General features: G+C 41.3%; 1 protein-coding gene across 3 annotated transcripts; it reads left to right on the top strand.

Moving 5' to 3' along the window:
* Positions 1 to 15: 15 nt before the first annotated feature.
* pianp (PILR alpha associated neural protein) lies at positions 16 to 14,542 on the top strand. Of its 3 annotated transcripts, none has more exons than XM_023331560.1 (6): positions 16 to 460; positions 968 to 1,020; positions 2,734 to 3,128; positions 5,179 to 5,257; positions 10,646 to 10,792; positions 12,622 to 14,542. In XM_023331560.1, exons 2-6 carry the CDS (start codon positions 1,010 to 1,012, stop codon positions 12,641 to 12,643), a joined length of 654 nt encoding a protein of 217 aa, XP_023187328.1. In that variant the 5' UTR covers positions 16 to 460; positions 968 to 1,009; the 3' UTR covers positions 12,644 to 14,542. The 3 variants fall into 3 exon arrangements, with proteins under 3 accessions (XP_023187328.1, XP_005798802.1, XP_023187329.1); XM_005798745.2 differs by having other exon boundaries at positions 16 to 678; XM_023331561.1 differs by lacking the exon at positions 10,646 to 10,792 and having other exon boundaries at positions 16 to 678.
* Positions 14,543 to 16,046: the final 1,504 nt, after the last annotated feature.

Raw genomic sequence — 16,046 nt, 5'->3', positions numbered from 1 at the left:
GATTTCTGGGTGACCCTGCCTCTTCCTGACACACCAGTTCATCGCCTCCACTTCCCTGCCGGAGTAAACCCGATTAAATGAGCTGGAATCACATTTTCTGCTCATTCTTTCCTCCCCGTCTCTTTTTCTCGGGGCTGTCCTCGTAAACGCCACAGAGTTACTTGTTGTTTAATGCTTTAACCTCTCACCTCCATAATTACCTCATTAATGTCATCCTTTGTATCACTCCCTCTCCTCTGTGTCCATTTAATAAAAATAATAAAGCATAATTAACATTTAAATCTCTTTCCTACAGTCTGTTGCTCTCCTCTACATCATTCTCTCTCCCCTCTCTTACTCTACCAGACTACATGTCTCAGTCACTACGGCAACCGATGCTTTTTTTTTTCTTCCTCACTTGCTTTCTGTATCTCTCCCCTCTCGTCTCCCTCTCTCTCATTCCCTCTCTCCGCTGCCAGAGGTAAGCATGATAACTGATATGTGTCTGAGTGCTTGTGTCCGACTGCCGGCGTGCCTGCGCTGTCTCCCGGTGACATTTCTTTGGCATTTCGGGGAAGAAAGTTCCCCGTTTCTGCCCAAAGTGGCGCACTGAGTCCTGGCTCCGTGCGTGACGCTGGAAATGATGATTAATGTGCTGCGCTCAGGTGTAACTGTGTGAAAGGGAGAGCAGACCTGACAGTGAGTGTGTACTTTTTTTTTTTTTTTTTTTTGCATGCAGATGTTGATTCTGTGCAAACATGTGGCGGGCAAATGAGTGGTAAATTTAGATCTCCCTTGAAGAGGCTTTGTTAAGATTGTTGTTGTTTTTTTTAAATATCTTCTTTTAAGAGATAAAGTTGGCTTTGAGCCAGCCCACATGCTGGGTTCTGTGTTTTTAAATGGGAAAAATAGATTAAAGGAAAAAAGCAGGACGTCCCCCCCTCTTTCTTCTTCTTTTCTGTATCTCTCTTGCCCTCATGTCTTGCAGAGATGATCGGAGAAGAAGAGTCTCTGTGAACACAGCGAAGCGATGGAGAGATGGTAAGGTTTCTGAGTATGGGATGCAGATGCATAAAATGTCACTCTGATTGATGGCTGGCATGGGAATCAATGCCTGAGCTGCAGAGGCTGTGCAAGGTGCCTCTGGGCAACCGGTTCTCTCGGATACATGCTGTCCACACATCCTTAAAAAGTCTTACGTTCATGTATCTAAAATGAAGGCCTTAAAATGTCCTTCATTAATTGAAAAAAACAATAAATTGGCCTTAGTTAATCACAGGTGTTACATTTTGTGAGGGCAGGACTATTTAAGCTCATATTTTCCGTTTAGTTTTCGTTTTTCTTGCGGGACTTTACTGTTATGAAAAACTTTTGAGTCATAATCAGATTTTTATCATTGCGCGGTTGCGGCTAAAGTTGCTAATAAGCCAGCTAGTTTGTTACTTCCACTAAGTGGACATTTATCGGCAGTTGACTGCATGATGTTTGTCTTCGCCATTTTCTCACTTCTGTTGCCAACTCAAACTATGTATTTATTAGCGATTTCCCCCCTACATTTCCGTCGTGATACCAGTCTTAAAGTTGGTAGACTCCGTTCAATTGGGGACCAAAATTTCAATATTTGTTATATTTTCAATGAGCCGAACCAATTAAAAACTGTCGTTCACCCTTTCGCCTGTGATGGCGCTGCGCCAAAAAAGCGACACCAAAACCTCCGAAGAAGACGTGAGCGCAGCTTCCTTCTCAAAATGTAAATAAAAATGGAGTAGCTTCAAATTTTAACAGTCGTGTGATTTCTCTTTTGTTTGATCTCTAACGTTAGATTCTCGCTTTTGTCTTTATTTGTATTTACCCATAATGCTCTGTGCTATAATTGGCTTCCTGCTTTTTTGATCCGTCACTGGGCATCTTGGCATTCACTATCAAACCAAAACGGAGGTTTTTTAGGTGGAAACAGAGTTCAAACAAACCGAGCTCTCTCGGTAAACGAACCAGGGTTCAATTTAAACGTACTAAGCAGGGGTGGCGTGAATTCACCCTCAAATTTCTTTCATAATGGTTTTAAAGGAACGGTATTTTGCGTTTTCTGGGCACATGGTGTCATTTTATAGCACAGAAATTTAACTATGTTATAAAACTTGTTATAAAAGTGCTGTATATATCAAATACGACTTAAAATAAATTTTACTTTGTAATTTAATGCTTTGACATTGGGCCTATGTCTCTTTAAATACTCCTTTCTGAAACTCTGCCTTCAGGAAGTCATCATAACACTACTCCTTTATTAACCCTTTAACGACATTTTTACCACTGACAAATAGCTTGTATAATGAGCTCAGCAGATGGAAAGTTCCACCAGGTGTTTGCTAGCTGCTGCTGGCTAGTCTGAAGGAGCTGGGTGGGAGATACATGGGTGGGGAATGCTCTCTGACGCTTGGAAACTGCTGCTTCAAGGAGGAACTGTGTCTCGAAGGCGGAGCTAGGTCCACTTAAACGTTTTGGAGAGCTGATTAGTTGCAATGGAGATTAAAGGATTTATCAAAAAATACATGAAAGAATCAAACCAATACTCCATGAATAACATTCTAACATGATGTAGAGCGCAAAAAAGTTGACTTTACACAGTACTGCCCCGTTAAAGCGGACAAAACAGGTCTGGTGTAAATTCCATTTGTCATGGTCTTTAAAAGTCTTAAATTCAAGTTGGTGAAACCTGCAGGAGCCCTGTGATAGCTCCTGTCACTCCTCTTTCAGCTCCATCTCTCCTGTCGCACGACTCGCTGCCCTCATCTTCCTGCTCCTGGCCGCCCTGCTCTCACAGCCCTCCACCTGTAGCGGCGAAGAGGACGAGAAGCCGGAGAACTCCCCGTCTGCACAGCTGTCCGTCAACTCCCAGGTGACGCCCACCCCGCTGTGGGCGGTGGTGTGGGGGCCCACGCAGCCTCTGGAGGAGGATGCCACCTACCACTTGCTGTCCAGCCAGGAAACCGACCACCTGCACCTGCAGGAGGTCAGCAGCGCCACGCCGGGGGATTGGGTCTACCTCGATTCAAGCGTGCAGCCCCAGGAGAAAGCACACTTGGAGTCCAGGAACAGGGAGGGAGAGAAGGATGGAGGGACGGAGGCAGAGGAGGCGAAACCCGAGGAAGGTGGGCATCAGGAGATCCGCATGAAGGGTTTCTAAATAAAGGTGGTCCTGAGTGTGGGAGCACACACACACACACTCGCACCAGGAGTCCTCCAGGGAATTAGCTGTCACAGGGGTGAAGGCTGACACCCTCCTGTGTGCAGCCGGCTGTGTCTGCGCCGGGGAATGCCTAATAAAGTTCTCATCACTCACAGGGAGAATTTGGCTCGTGTCAAAACTGCATAGAAAAAATAAACAAACGGAGAGCGACGGCGTTGGATTGGTGGTGTAGTCAGAGGCCAGAACCTCACACATCCAATTTCATGTCTCAGCTGGCTTTATTGATTCCTTCTGCTGTTCTGAATTCAATTACAGGTGTATCTCAATAAATCAGAGCATCACTGGAAAGTTAATTAATTTCAATGATCCAGTTTAGCAGAAATGATGCTCAAATATATGGATCCATTTCACTCAGAGGGATGTATTTCAAGTGCTCTGGTGGTTATGGCTTCCAGCTAACACAAAAAACTCACCTTCTGACAAAACCAACATTGCATAATATCAACAGAAATATATATTTTAAAGGGGCAGTATTATGTATTTTCCAACCATACAATGCCATTTTATAGCACAACTAAGTAGCTTTGTTGCCTGCTGTTCTTATAAAAATTCTATACATATCAAATTTAACATCATAATTTAACGCATTGAAATTGGGTCTCTGTCTCTTTAAACCTCCTGCTCTTTCTGAAACTCCATCTCCAGGAAGTCATCATAACATGGCTCTTCTATTAACCCTTTAACAACGTTTTTACCAGCGTTGCACTGAGAAGTAGCTCATATAATGAGAGCAGCAGATGTTCCACCAGGTGTTTGCTAATTGCTGCTGGCTAGTCTGAAGGAGCTGAGCAAGGGACGGCTGCTCTGTGAGGCAGAAACTCAGAAGTTTGAAAACTGTGACTTGGAGGAGGAGCTGTATCTCGAAACCGGAGCTAGGTCCACCCACAGCTGAATGGTTGCCATGGAGATTAAAGGATTTTTCAAATGTGCATGAAAGAATCAAGAAAACACTCCAGGTATTTTTCTTTGGATGAGGGAATAACAATGTGTAGCTCAGACCTGTTGATTCTGCATAATACTGCCCCTTTAATTCAGAAATCTTAGCTTACTGAATGGCACAGTATATGGACTCAATACTCAGTTGAGGCTTATTTTGCTTGAATTACTGCATTAATGCAGCATAGCATGGAGGAAATCGGCCTGTGGTTCTGCTGAGGTGTAATGGAAGCTTTGCGATCTGCCTGCAGTCACATCTACGTTGTTGGCTCTGGTGTCTTTAATATGGACTCTCATTAGTATTTCTGGCCAATCATGGGTCCAGGTTTTGGAACCTTCAGCAATGGATCGGTACCAAGTCCTGCTGGAAAACGAAATCAGCTTGACAGCAGAAGGAAGCATAAAGTGACATAAATCGTCCTGGTAGATGCCTGCATTGACTTTTGATAAAACTACAGACTCTCCACTTTGACTCTCTTTGGAAATTGATGTCCAAGAGAAATACAAACTTTGCTTTGATTAGTTCTGGTTCACCAGTCGCTTGATGTCTTGCTAATCTCCTCCAAACTCTTGAATTAGGGACACATTACCTTTTTTCTTCCACAGTTTTTCCTTCCACTTAACTCTCCATTAATGTGCTTGGTTACAGCCCTCTGTGAACAGCCAGCTTCTTAAGTAACAACATTTTGTTGGCTTATCCTCTTTGTGGAAAGTGTCTTCTGGTTAAAATATAATATTTTTAAAAAATAAATGTATTAAAATTAATTTTTTTTTGTTTTTTCCTAATGTTACTGAAAAAAATGCTCAATATATATATATGTATAACATGAGTTTAGTTTTTAAATTGATTTAGTGGAAGAATAATAATGAAAATCTGATGATATTCTAATTTATTAAGACGCATCTGTCTGCACAGCATGTTTTGTAGCAGGCGTGTGTGTGTGTGTGTGTGTGTGTGTGTGTGTGTGTGTGTGTGTGTGTGTGTGTGTGTGGGTGTGTGTGTGTGTGTGTTGCAGTGGACCCTCAGTTCTACGTCACCGTGACCATCTCCTCGCTGCTCATCCTGACAGCCGTCATCATCACAGCCAAACTCTGGTAAGGAGCTGAACCCTCTCCGTTGAGCCGCTCTGCGTGTGAATACATGAATATGAAATGATGGACCCTCACTGTGCGAGCTGGACACCCGTCCCACAGCAGGACGGGGTTAACGGGTCCTGACTAAAACACCTCGACGTGAAGTTTAACCACATCAGAGCTAACTTTCTGATGCTTGATGCAAACACTGGGAGGAAATTACTTGGTTATTGAGATTCCTGGCGTGAAAATTTTATTTTAGATCTTCTTATCATAATGTCAGTTTCCATTCAGGATGTATTGAGGTCAGTTGTGGAGTTGCTTAGTTTCTAAACTGGAGATTAGGAGGCCTCTGAGGACTTAGAAGATAAACTTTCAGCGTTACCAAATGAATAAAACATTACTCTGCTGCTTAAAAGGGAAATTTCTTTTTGTAAAGCTTTTATCTGGCTAATTACAGGCATAATTGCACTTCATTAATATACGAAAATGTCTTAAATGGACTAATTTGGCTTAGATGAACTAGTTGTGAGTGGAGGAAGTGGAGATTTTTTAGTTTTCAGTTATAATAGTTTTTTTATATGTATAAGACATTCAGCAGATCAGTCTAGAAACAATAGAATAAATAAATGGAATAAATGCTTTTATTAGCAGTTTTACACCATTGTTGTTTTTACTTTTACTACAGTAATATTATTTTTGAACTATTGCTTCTCTTACTTGAGGACAATTTTGGGATATTTAAAAAAAAAAAATACAAATAACTTTAATGAAGAAACAAATATATTTTAATAAAAAATCTATGAGATACAGAAACTCCTGCAGAACTCTTGTTTTTACACCAGCTTTGTTGCTCTAATGTTGTTTTTTATTTAGAGGTTAATAAGACACAAACACTATGCAATGTGACTGGAAATACATTACCCTGTTCCAATATACACATCGCCTTCTGTTAGTATTAATTTTAAGTTTAATATTGAAATTATTCAATTGTATTGTATTTATTTGTAATCATTTTTCTTTTATTTTAGTCCAGAATATCTTTATATTTTGTCTGATTGATGACATTTTAAAATATTGAATCGGATTTTATGATTGGTCACTCAGTAATTGAGTAAACTTTTTTACCAAATACATTTTTAATCTTTAGTAATTGTTTTGAAAAGCTACTTTTTACTTTTACTTGAGTGAAGATATGTTGACGTATTGCTGCTCTTAATTGAGTATAATTTCCGGCTCCTCATCACCATGGCGAAGCATAGTAGGGGCAGCATCATGCTGTGGGGATGCTTTTCTTCAGCAGAGACAGGAAGTCGGTCAGAGTTGGTAGGAAGATGGATGGAGCTAAATTTAATGAATCATGTATGATTTTTCCTCTGTGTTGATCTGTCACATAAAATCCCACTAAAACAAGAGTTTGTGACCAAAGACGCACCGATCCGATTTCACTTTCTGAATTATTTTAGAAGTTTGTTGCATTTTAGTTTTTACATATTTGAACAAGATAGTCAACCTTTTGTTTTCGTCGGTTTCAGCTTCTTTATCATTTATTGTACTGTAGCTGTTTTGCTCCTAATTGCGCTGGCTGAACAGATCAAAGTTGTTTTTACATGTTTGACCGAGCTAGTGAAGCTGTTGGTGTGTTTATATGTGCTGACCTGCTGCAGAGATATCAAATAAATCTGTTATTCTGTACATTTCTGTCTGTGTTTTAAAAAAGAAACGTTTTAAAGAGGCAGTAATACGTGTTTTCCAGGCGCTTAAGGTCATTTCACAGCACAATCAAGTAACTATTTTAACTTCAGTTGTTAAAAATGCTATATTTATCAAATTTGATATAAAAGACATTTTTCTTTGTAATTTAACAACTTAAAATTGCTCCTCTGTCTCTTTAAAAACTCCTACTCTTCAGGAAGTCATCACATCGCTCCTCTATTAACCCTTTAGCAACATTTTCACCAGTGCTGCACTGAGAAGTAGCTGCTGTAATGGTGTCAGTAGATGCTCAAGTGTTTGCTAATTGCTGCTGGCTAGTCTGTAGGAGCTGAGTGGGCTTAGGGTGCTCTGTGAGGTGGAAGCTGTGAAACTGCCGCTCTGAGGAGGAGCTGCGCCTCGAAGGCGGGGCTAGGTCCACCCAGGCGTTTTGGATAGCTGACTGGTTGCCATGGAGATTAAAGGATTTCTCAAACATGCATGAAAGAATCAAGGCAAATCTCCAGGTGTGTTGTTGATGAGGGAATAACATTTTCTGTATCGGATCGGTACCGACCGATACTAAACCTCAGACATCGGTATCGGAGGTGAAAACAGTGGAATGGTGCATCCCTCGTTAAAAGTGAAAAACTTTTAAGGGTAGGAATACTTTCTGATGTTCCTCACTGATGGTGGTGGCAGCACGGGGATCCAAACTGCAGATGGCTGACGGCCCCACGCTGGTGCCTCTGGTTTGTGTATCGTTATGGTTACGTAATGGTTCTGTGTGATCCCCCACCAACTCTCCCTCTCAAGTGAAAGCTGAGTAATTGCCTACTAATGACTTTATTAACAACACTTGTGCTCCTCAAAGTCACAGTTGGCACAGATGTGTCATTTAGAGCCATTAGTGTTGCAATGATTAAACATTTGCCGCCATCATTAGGACGTGGAGAGCCGCTCTGATTGGCTGGCTCGCCGGCTTGGACGTTAGCATGGCCTCCACTTAGGCTGAGTGTTCCTGAGCAGCAGCCCACCTGCCGCTGAAGCTCTCAGCGCATACAGACGTGGTGGTAAACATGCGGTATGTGTTGCCTTCTCATGGCGGGGAAGGTGCGGCTTGGCCATTATCTGGAAATTGGGAGTCGTCCATGTGATGTAGTGAGGCACTCACACACTTTGCTGATCAAACCAATAAGATCCCGGTTTATTTGACCGCTGGGACCCTCCCCCTCCCCTCCCCTCACACTTCCACTCTCTTCCTCCTCACTTTATTACTCTTATCTGTGAATCTTGCCCCAAAGTCTTTTATAACCTAATTTTACATTTCTTTCTCTAATAATGAGCTTCTTCCTTCCTCGTCTTAATCTTAGTTTTCCTCTCTCTTCTCTTTTTCGGGGTTTTTTCCTCCCCGTTTCAGATACCTGCGTTCCCTCTTTTGCACAGTCGGCTCTCTTATCTCCCCTCACCGGTTTCTCAGTTCTCCCAGAAACACCAGTCTGGCTGAAGATTCACAGATAATCCTCCGTCTTGCCAGCGGCGGATACATGATTTGTCTTTTCTCTTTTGTATTATTATTTTTTTCTCCCTCCGTGTTCCTGAGACCGGCGTCGCTGTTGTTCTGATAACTTACTTCCACTTATGAGCCCCCACCGCGCAGTCGTGCCGCGCCATGCCGCGCTGGTGGATTTGGGAGAGAAAGGCAGCAGAGAAACGGCAGCAGAGCACTCTCCGCAGACTGGCTCTTGCTTCAGTGTCATAAATGTGTAAATAACACCATGTGTTCGATGGAGAGAAGAGGGGAGGGTGCAGATGGACCCAAATGATAGCCTATAGTGGAAATTGGCTATCGTCCAGTTCATTATGATTATGGAGGAACGGCATATGCGCTCAGTGATTTTTTTAGTTATTTTTTTTTCTTTCTTTTTCCCCCAGTGCTAAAATTGCCGGTGTGGGTAGAGCTGTGAGGCGATGTGCTGTGGTGTCAGCCAGGAGTGGACAGGTGCTGCTGTGGAGAGATGAGGCTTCTGGAGGCTTTTATGGCTCTCAGAGCAGCTTTGCTGTTCCTCAGTGGGTCTTTAGTGGCACCCTGCTGTGTTTACAGAACATGGTACCATCTAAAAAGTATTCACACCTCTGGAAACGGTTTTTTTAAACTTAAACTTTAGTGTTTTCATTGGGATTTTACTATAAATTGGCCCCGATTTCCAGTGATCAGCCGATAATTACATGTGAAGTAAATCTTATGTATTATATAACATCAACCGCTGTCCTCTTTTACCAAGTTCATATCAGTCAACTATGGTAGGAGTGCACCGATTCCAGTTTCACTATTGGTGAAAATCAGTATCAGCGAGGTTAGGCTTTTTAAAGATTGGTAATCTGAGATAGGCCAGAAAGCTGCAATCAGTGCACCGCTAGATTTTAGGCGAAAGACCAACTCAAAGTAGGACTTAAATGTGAAGTGGAAGGAAATAGAAACACGGTTTTAAGTTCTTTACGAGCCTGAAATCTTTGCCCATTCTTCTTCTCAAAGTAGACTAAACTCAGTTTAGAAAGATTACATAGAGATTGTATGGTAAGAAATAGTTTTCAACTCCTCCCACTGATTCTCAACTGGATATTTATGTCTGGACTTTAACTAGACCAGTGGTCTGCAACCTGGTTCTTTGGATCCACAATGACTCTTAATAATTTGGCTAAAACACTACAGAACCAATAATTAAAAAAAGAATAAACTATATATATATACAGTATATATATACAGTATATATATATATATATAAACAACCAATCAAAGCCAGGAGGCGGGTCTTGGTGCTGTCAATCAATCTCCATGTGGCGTTGCTCATCCCCGCCCCTCTCCCATTTGCTCTTTACTACACTGCAGTTAGCATAGCCTGTTGTGAATGCTAAGGCTAGTTGATGTAGCATAGCCTGTTGTGAATGCTGAGGCTAGTTGATGACAGTGATGGTTTTCCTATAACTGTAAGTTGTCCCTCTGGAATTGGCATCGAGCAGCCAGTACATGAGAGTGATTAACAGCACTAAGACCTGCCTCCTGGCTCTGATTGGTTGTTTTTGGTGCATTTCTTCAGAAGGAAATAGCAGCTCAGGGATCGATCTTTTCACAGATCGTCTCATAACAAACTCACTGTTTTCACAAATATTTTAAAAACATATATTTCCTATAAAAGTTACACACTGCAGCTTTAATGTTAAGTGAGCGCATGATTTTCTAGCTATTTATGAAAGCACATGCATTAGATTTATTTAGAGTGTCGGGGTAGAAGGGGTTGAATGCATTGAAAGTTCAGTGAGAACTTGTCATATAAAGTTTGTTGTAATGTGACGACAGTTTCCATGGGGAAATGATCGACTTGTTCTTGTCGCTGAAGTAAATTGCACGACACCTCAGTGATACGTCAGTTCGCTTCTTCACCTTGTTGCACACTTCTCACCTCACCCCGCTGACCCCCTCCTCCTCCTCTTCCTCCTCCTCTTCCTCGCAGCTCTGACAGTGTTTTAATGAGTTCGATGTTTTTCTCCTTCACAGTGGCAGGGTAATGTGCTCGCTGATGCTAAACGACTCAATGTTCTCGATGCTCTCTGACTTTGCCACCTCTCTTTCTTCTTTCTTTCTCGTGATCTGCTCTCATTTTTCTTTGTTTCACTCCACTCCACCTCCTCTTCCTCTTCTTCTGCTTTCTCTCCCAGTTACGATCGCAGCTGTTCCCAGCATCCGCCCCCGCTTTCCCGTGGCGTGGCCCCCCCTCTGTCCCTCGCGCTCCCCCGTTCCCTTGCTTCGGAGGACAGCAGGCAGACGCTGCACAGCACCGCCTCCTCCTTCACCGACAGGGAGAGGTAATGAGTCGGCCCGGCGGCCCCGCACAGCCACGGCGTTTGAGCGGCCAAGCCCGTGACTCCGCCGTGCGTCTGGGTTTAAGTTTGCGAGCGCTCGCATGCAGCATAATTGGGCAGTACAGCGCTATTCTCTGTAGGACATTAAGGCCTGGAGTGTTGGTGCTGCTGTTAGATGTATCAGTGTTTCAAACTCCCCCCTCCCCAGATGAGTCATCTGGCGCCTATGAGAGAGGCGCCGAGCCACCTTCCATGAAATGATGCTTTTGTTCAAGGGTATTTTAAGTTAATCTCAATCAGGATAATTATAGAGCCACTCTCTAGTGCTGCTTCTTGCTTCCTCCACCCATTGGCTTTTCCTCCATCTCCTCCGTCTCCCAGCAGTCCCCAGTGATGCAGCTCTCCATCCACACCAGCTTCAGGCCTTTACTCCTCCTTCCTCTTCCTCCTCACTCTTCGTCTTCAAACTTTTAATTAATTTATTTTTGCGAGATACAAACATACAAACGTTTATCATCAATTTTACATCTTATCTATACAATCCTCCATTTTAAACATTAGGACAATATGGCTGACAACTATATCACAACAGTAGCGTTTCATATTGGTCAATAATATCAATAATTCTTTATTAGTTTTTTGTTTTAAATATCTGAAACTGGTGGTGTGATCTTTCTGTTTTATTCACAGTTTCCACACAGCTGTTTTTATTTTAATTTTAAAGTAGTTCCTTAAACTGCTGCTGCGCCAGTTACTCAACAAGTCGTTGCTAGGTAACCACAAGTTACCCAGCAGGTTGTTGCTAGGTAACCAAAGAACGAGTCAGTTAGTTGATGCCTCTAACCTTCCTTATTTCGAGAGGTTGAGCAGCTAACGTCTGTCCTCTGCCTACATCTCCCAGAATGCTGTGCAGGTCTGAATCTGAGTTCAGTGAAATTAGTATTCTATCAGACATATTTTCTATTGGTATCGATCAATGTCTGTCCAGATTTATGTTATTGATTTATTTCTATTCATACTGTCTAGTTCTGAATCTGCTACGAATCTTTTTGAAACTACAGAAATACATTTTCCTCAAATAGGGCTGAAAAGATTAATCAGATTAATCGATTATTGAAATAATCGTCAACTGATTTAATAATCGATTAATCGTTAACTGGAGTATTCATTCAAAAAAAGGCCATTTGTTGAAAAAACAGCATGTTCAGAGCAATAATAAAACCAAAACTGTACAACAAATATATATATTTGGTATTTAAAATAAAAAAAACTTTGTAAATGAAGCTCCTAAAGTGACAAACTTTTAGCTTCGCCTGATTCAAATTCTGTGAATCTCAAAACCTCCTTTTAAGCCACTTTTGCTAGCCAATTATCAATCAATTAATGCAAAAATTAATCAATTAATCTACAAATAATCAAGCGTACAGTAAAAAAATGCTATATTATTGCATTTTAGGCAATGACATTTTTACTTTCTTTTTAAAAAAAGGAATTATTTGTTTATTTGCATCTTTTGATGTATTTCTAATATCGCGTAAGAAGAATTAAGTGGTAAATGAGAAATCTGCAGATTGTGGAAATTTATTATCTGATTAATCAATTAATCGTCTGAATAATTGATTTCTAAAATAATCGTTAATTGTAAATAAACCTGAACTCCATGAAGAAAAGCTAATCTTAAGTGACTATGTCAATGATAACAATGAAACTAACATTAATAAACAAAATGGATAAATGTAGTTATTTGTCTCCATCTTAAGTCGTATTTTTGATGCCATTTTTTTCCATAATATGTTCCCTTCTTCTTCTTCTCTTGTCTCTTGCTGTGTCAGGATTCCAGTTGTGAACCTGTGACTATTTTCTGTCCGTACGATAAACATTTCTGCCGGACCAGGACGAGGGGACAAACCCGCAGCTGTTTTATTTTCCTCTCCGACTGTGAAAGAAATTCAGGGAACCCAGGTATCCAGCCATCGCGAAATCTCCCCGGCTTCCCTGAGGCCTGAGAAGAATCCGACTCGCTCCCTTCCTCTTGCTCGGTGTGAACATTTCTCTTGGTGTGCATCACTGTGACCCTGTTTTTCCACTGTTTGTACGGCCCCCCGAGCGCCGCCGAGATACCCGGCGGCGCTGCGCCTCAGCCTGGCGTGACTAATTCACCAACAAGCAGTTTAACAGCCGTGCAGCATCCTGTCACCCCGCCCCCCTCTGAGACGGCCCTACCTGTGCTTCCTCAGCGCTATCAACGCCAATCCAGCAGACTCCTCTTGTGGTTTCCAGGCCTCTTCAGCAGTAAATGGTAAAAGGAGGCCGTTCTCAGCGTATCCAGGAGTATTTCACAAAGCTGTTTGGCGAGGCTGTAGCCAACAGGCAATGTGTTTAACATGTCACGCTCCAAAAACTGATGTTTATTCCCCAGCTTTGGGTGCCTGAAATGCAAATAGTGGGGGATCCTCTTCTCTGCAGATGTAGCCGAGCGTTTTGTTGTTGGGGGGTTTTTTTTATTTATTTTCCTCATGATTTGTTCTCTTAATTATCTGGCTGAAGTTCATCCCTTTGTCAAGCCTTCCTGCTGGACTGTTGTAAATGTGTTATTAAACAACGCACTTCCAGTGGCGGAGATAAGATATTCAGAACATGAATGGACATCTATTTTCCCTCCCCTCCTGACATTGGATGGTGCCTAACAAAGGACAGATTTATGTTTTAATACAAATGCGTGGGCGAACTGCAGCTGGGATCTTCAGACTAATCTTGGTGTTTGATTTTCTTTTCTTTCTTTCCTTGTTCCTGGGAGCTTTTTATCTCACTCTGGACAGCAAAACCTCCATCATCAGCCATTTTGAGGAAAATAGCACACAAAGAAAAGAAGGATCACCAATGAATCTGCATGTAAACACTAAGAAAACGTGAAAATTGCTTATTGGAGAGTTTCCAAAGTCAGATTTCAGTTTCTGTTAAAGGGGACCTATTATGCAAAATTCACATTTTTATACTTCCATCTGCGTTTCTTGTGCTTCTAAAAAAAAAAAGCCCAAACACTAAAAAAAAAAAAAAAAAACACCCAGATGACTTCTGGCAACAACTTAATGTTTTTTGGTGTCTGGAAAATGAGCTGTTTTGAAAACAGCGGGCACAGCACGTTACCTAGCAACCCCAACCAAGCCTGGACCCGTTACCTAGCAACACAAGTGGAGTTCCAACACAATTTGTTCGCTGATTTTACTACTACCACTTGTTGTTGATTTACCATCCAGAAACCACTTGCTGCATTCTCGTTGACTCGGCTGGAGGCTCTACTTCTGCTTTTCAAAGATATACGGTTGTGTAATTGCGCACCTGTTTTCAGCCATTTGCACCTGTGACTGTAGATGTTGAGCTGGGGGGCGTGGCTAGGAGCACTATTTGTATTTACAGTGACAGGAGCCCCTAAAACTTCTCCAGGCAGAACTGAGCAGACTAAAATCTCATCATCTAAAAATGATGTTGAGCAAAAAATGTAATAAACATGTTTTGTATTGCCCATAAACCAAACCTAACCCTCTCAAGGAAGCGTAATAGGTCACCTTTAACCTTTCTTAAGCAGCTTTGACGTGAATCCCAGTCAAACCATTTCCTACAGATGTCGTACTGGTGGTTTCATGGTAGCTCGTGCAACACTTCAGATATCCAGTCTTGTGGTCGTTCGTAGCATTCCCATATGAATTTGGTCTTTCTGTTCCATGTAACTTGAATAAAGACTCGACACTGGCATTTTAGCTCTGTGTCTGTTTATTTCTGTGCATGCTGAACAAATTCCCCAGGGAGCTGCGCAATCCTCCATGCTTTATGGGGGGGATAAAGCTTACATTGTGCATTTTAATAGATACACGTGTATCCTAATCTGTCTCTCTGGAGTGCGAGCATTTAGTCCGGCGCTTTGCATCGATTTTTAAACCTTTAGTCTCGGCGTTAAAAAGTCCTGCATGTGCCAATCATGTTTGCAGCCACTGAAAGGGAGAGGAGAATAATGCGACTCCTTATCTCCTCACCTCATATGGATTCCTCTCGCTATAGCAAGATTAACAGGGTGCTAAGCAGGAATCTCCTCTGTGTGTAGTTCTTCAAACTAATGTCAATAAAATCAGGGCGGGAACAGGAAGAGGAATGCCATCGACTGTTCTGAGATTCTCCACCAGTCCTGCTGGTGCAGCGAGTGTTTACATCTCCTCAGGGCAATTCACTGATCAATCGGCGTAATAATGGATCGCCCGGCTTCCTCTGGGGAGATTTAATGGCTGTGCATAAAGTATTCACCCACCAGGAACGTCTCACATTTACAGACTTAAGAGCATTTTCTTCATCTGCATTTTTATGAGATAGACCAACACAGCGTAGAGCATGGTGATGGCAGCATCATGCTGTGAGGATGAGAAATTTAAAAAAAACCAAAACATTTGCACAAAATCTCATGCATGATGAAAACACTGCAGGACATTGAAAACCAGAAGGGCTGAAGTGATTAATCAAATTAATCACAATTAATCGATTATCAAAAATAATCGTCAACTAATTATTAATAGATTAATTGTTAACTTGAGGATACAGACTGAAAAACCAGCACACTCAGAGATGTTTTAAGATAAAACTGTGCAAAAATACACACATTTCTGCATATTTACAACCTTTGTCTGTAAATATGTTCAACTCAAAACTCAAGTGTCATTAATGTAGCTTCACCTGGTTCAAATTTATTTTAAAAAATCTCGTACTAGACACCATTTGCTATTCAATTATTAATTGGTTAATCCAAAAAATAATCAACAGATCAGCTCTACACTGTCCTCATAAGAAGAAGTAGCTGAACTTTTACCATTTAAGGAAAAAAAAACATATATTTTCATCTTTAAAGATTCATCAAATTATTTGTTTATTTGCATATTTTAATGTATTTCTAATATTCTATTATTACGCCTAAGTGAAAAATCTGCATGTTCCATTTTTAAATGTTATTAAATGTTTAATTGTTAGACAAACGATGAAACATTTGTCTAACAATTAATCTAGTTGTTAGACAAATAAATAAATCAATAACTAAAATAATTGTTAGTTGCAGGCTTTTATGTTTTAGTCTCAGGCATAATTAATCAGGAACCAGAAATATGAAGCAAAACAGCAAAGAAATTATTTGTTTTATTCTCGTTTTAAAGCCGCTTCTATTGGAATCTATTCTGACTTATTGTGTGCTGACTGTAGGGGGCGCCGTTTTTTCTTCTGT

This window comes from Xiphophorus maculatus, chromosome 3 (assembly GCF_002775205.1).
Source record: "Xiphophorus maculatus strain JP 163 A chromosome 3, X_maculatus-5.0-male, whole genome shotgun sequence".
Classification (NCBI taxonomy): Eukaryota; Metazoa; Chordata; class Actinopteri; order Cyprinodontiformes; family Poeciliidae; genus Xiphophorus; species Xiphophorus maculatus.
The sequence above is the reverse complement of the archived record's forward strand: the minus strand, read 5'-3'. Positions and strand labels throughout refer to the sequence as shown.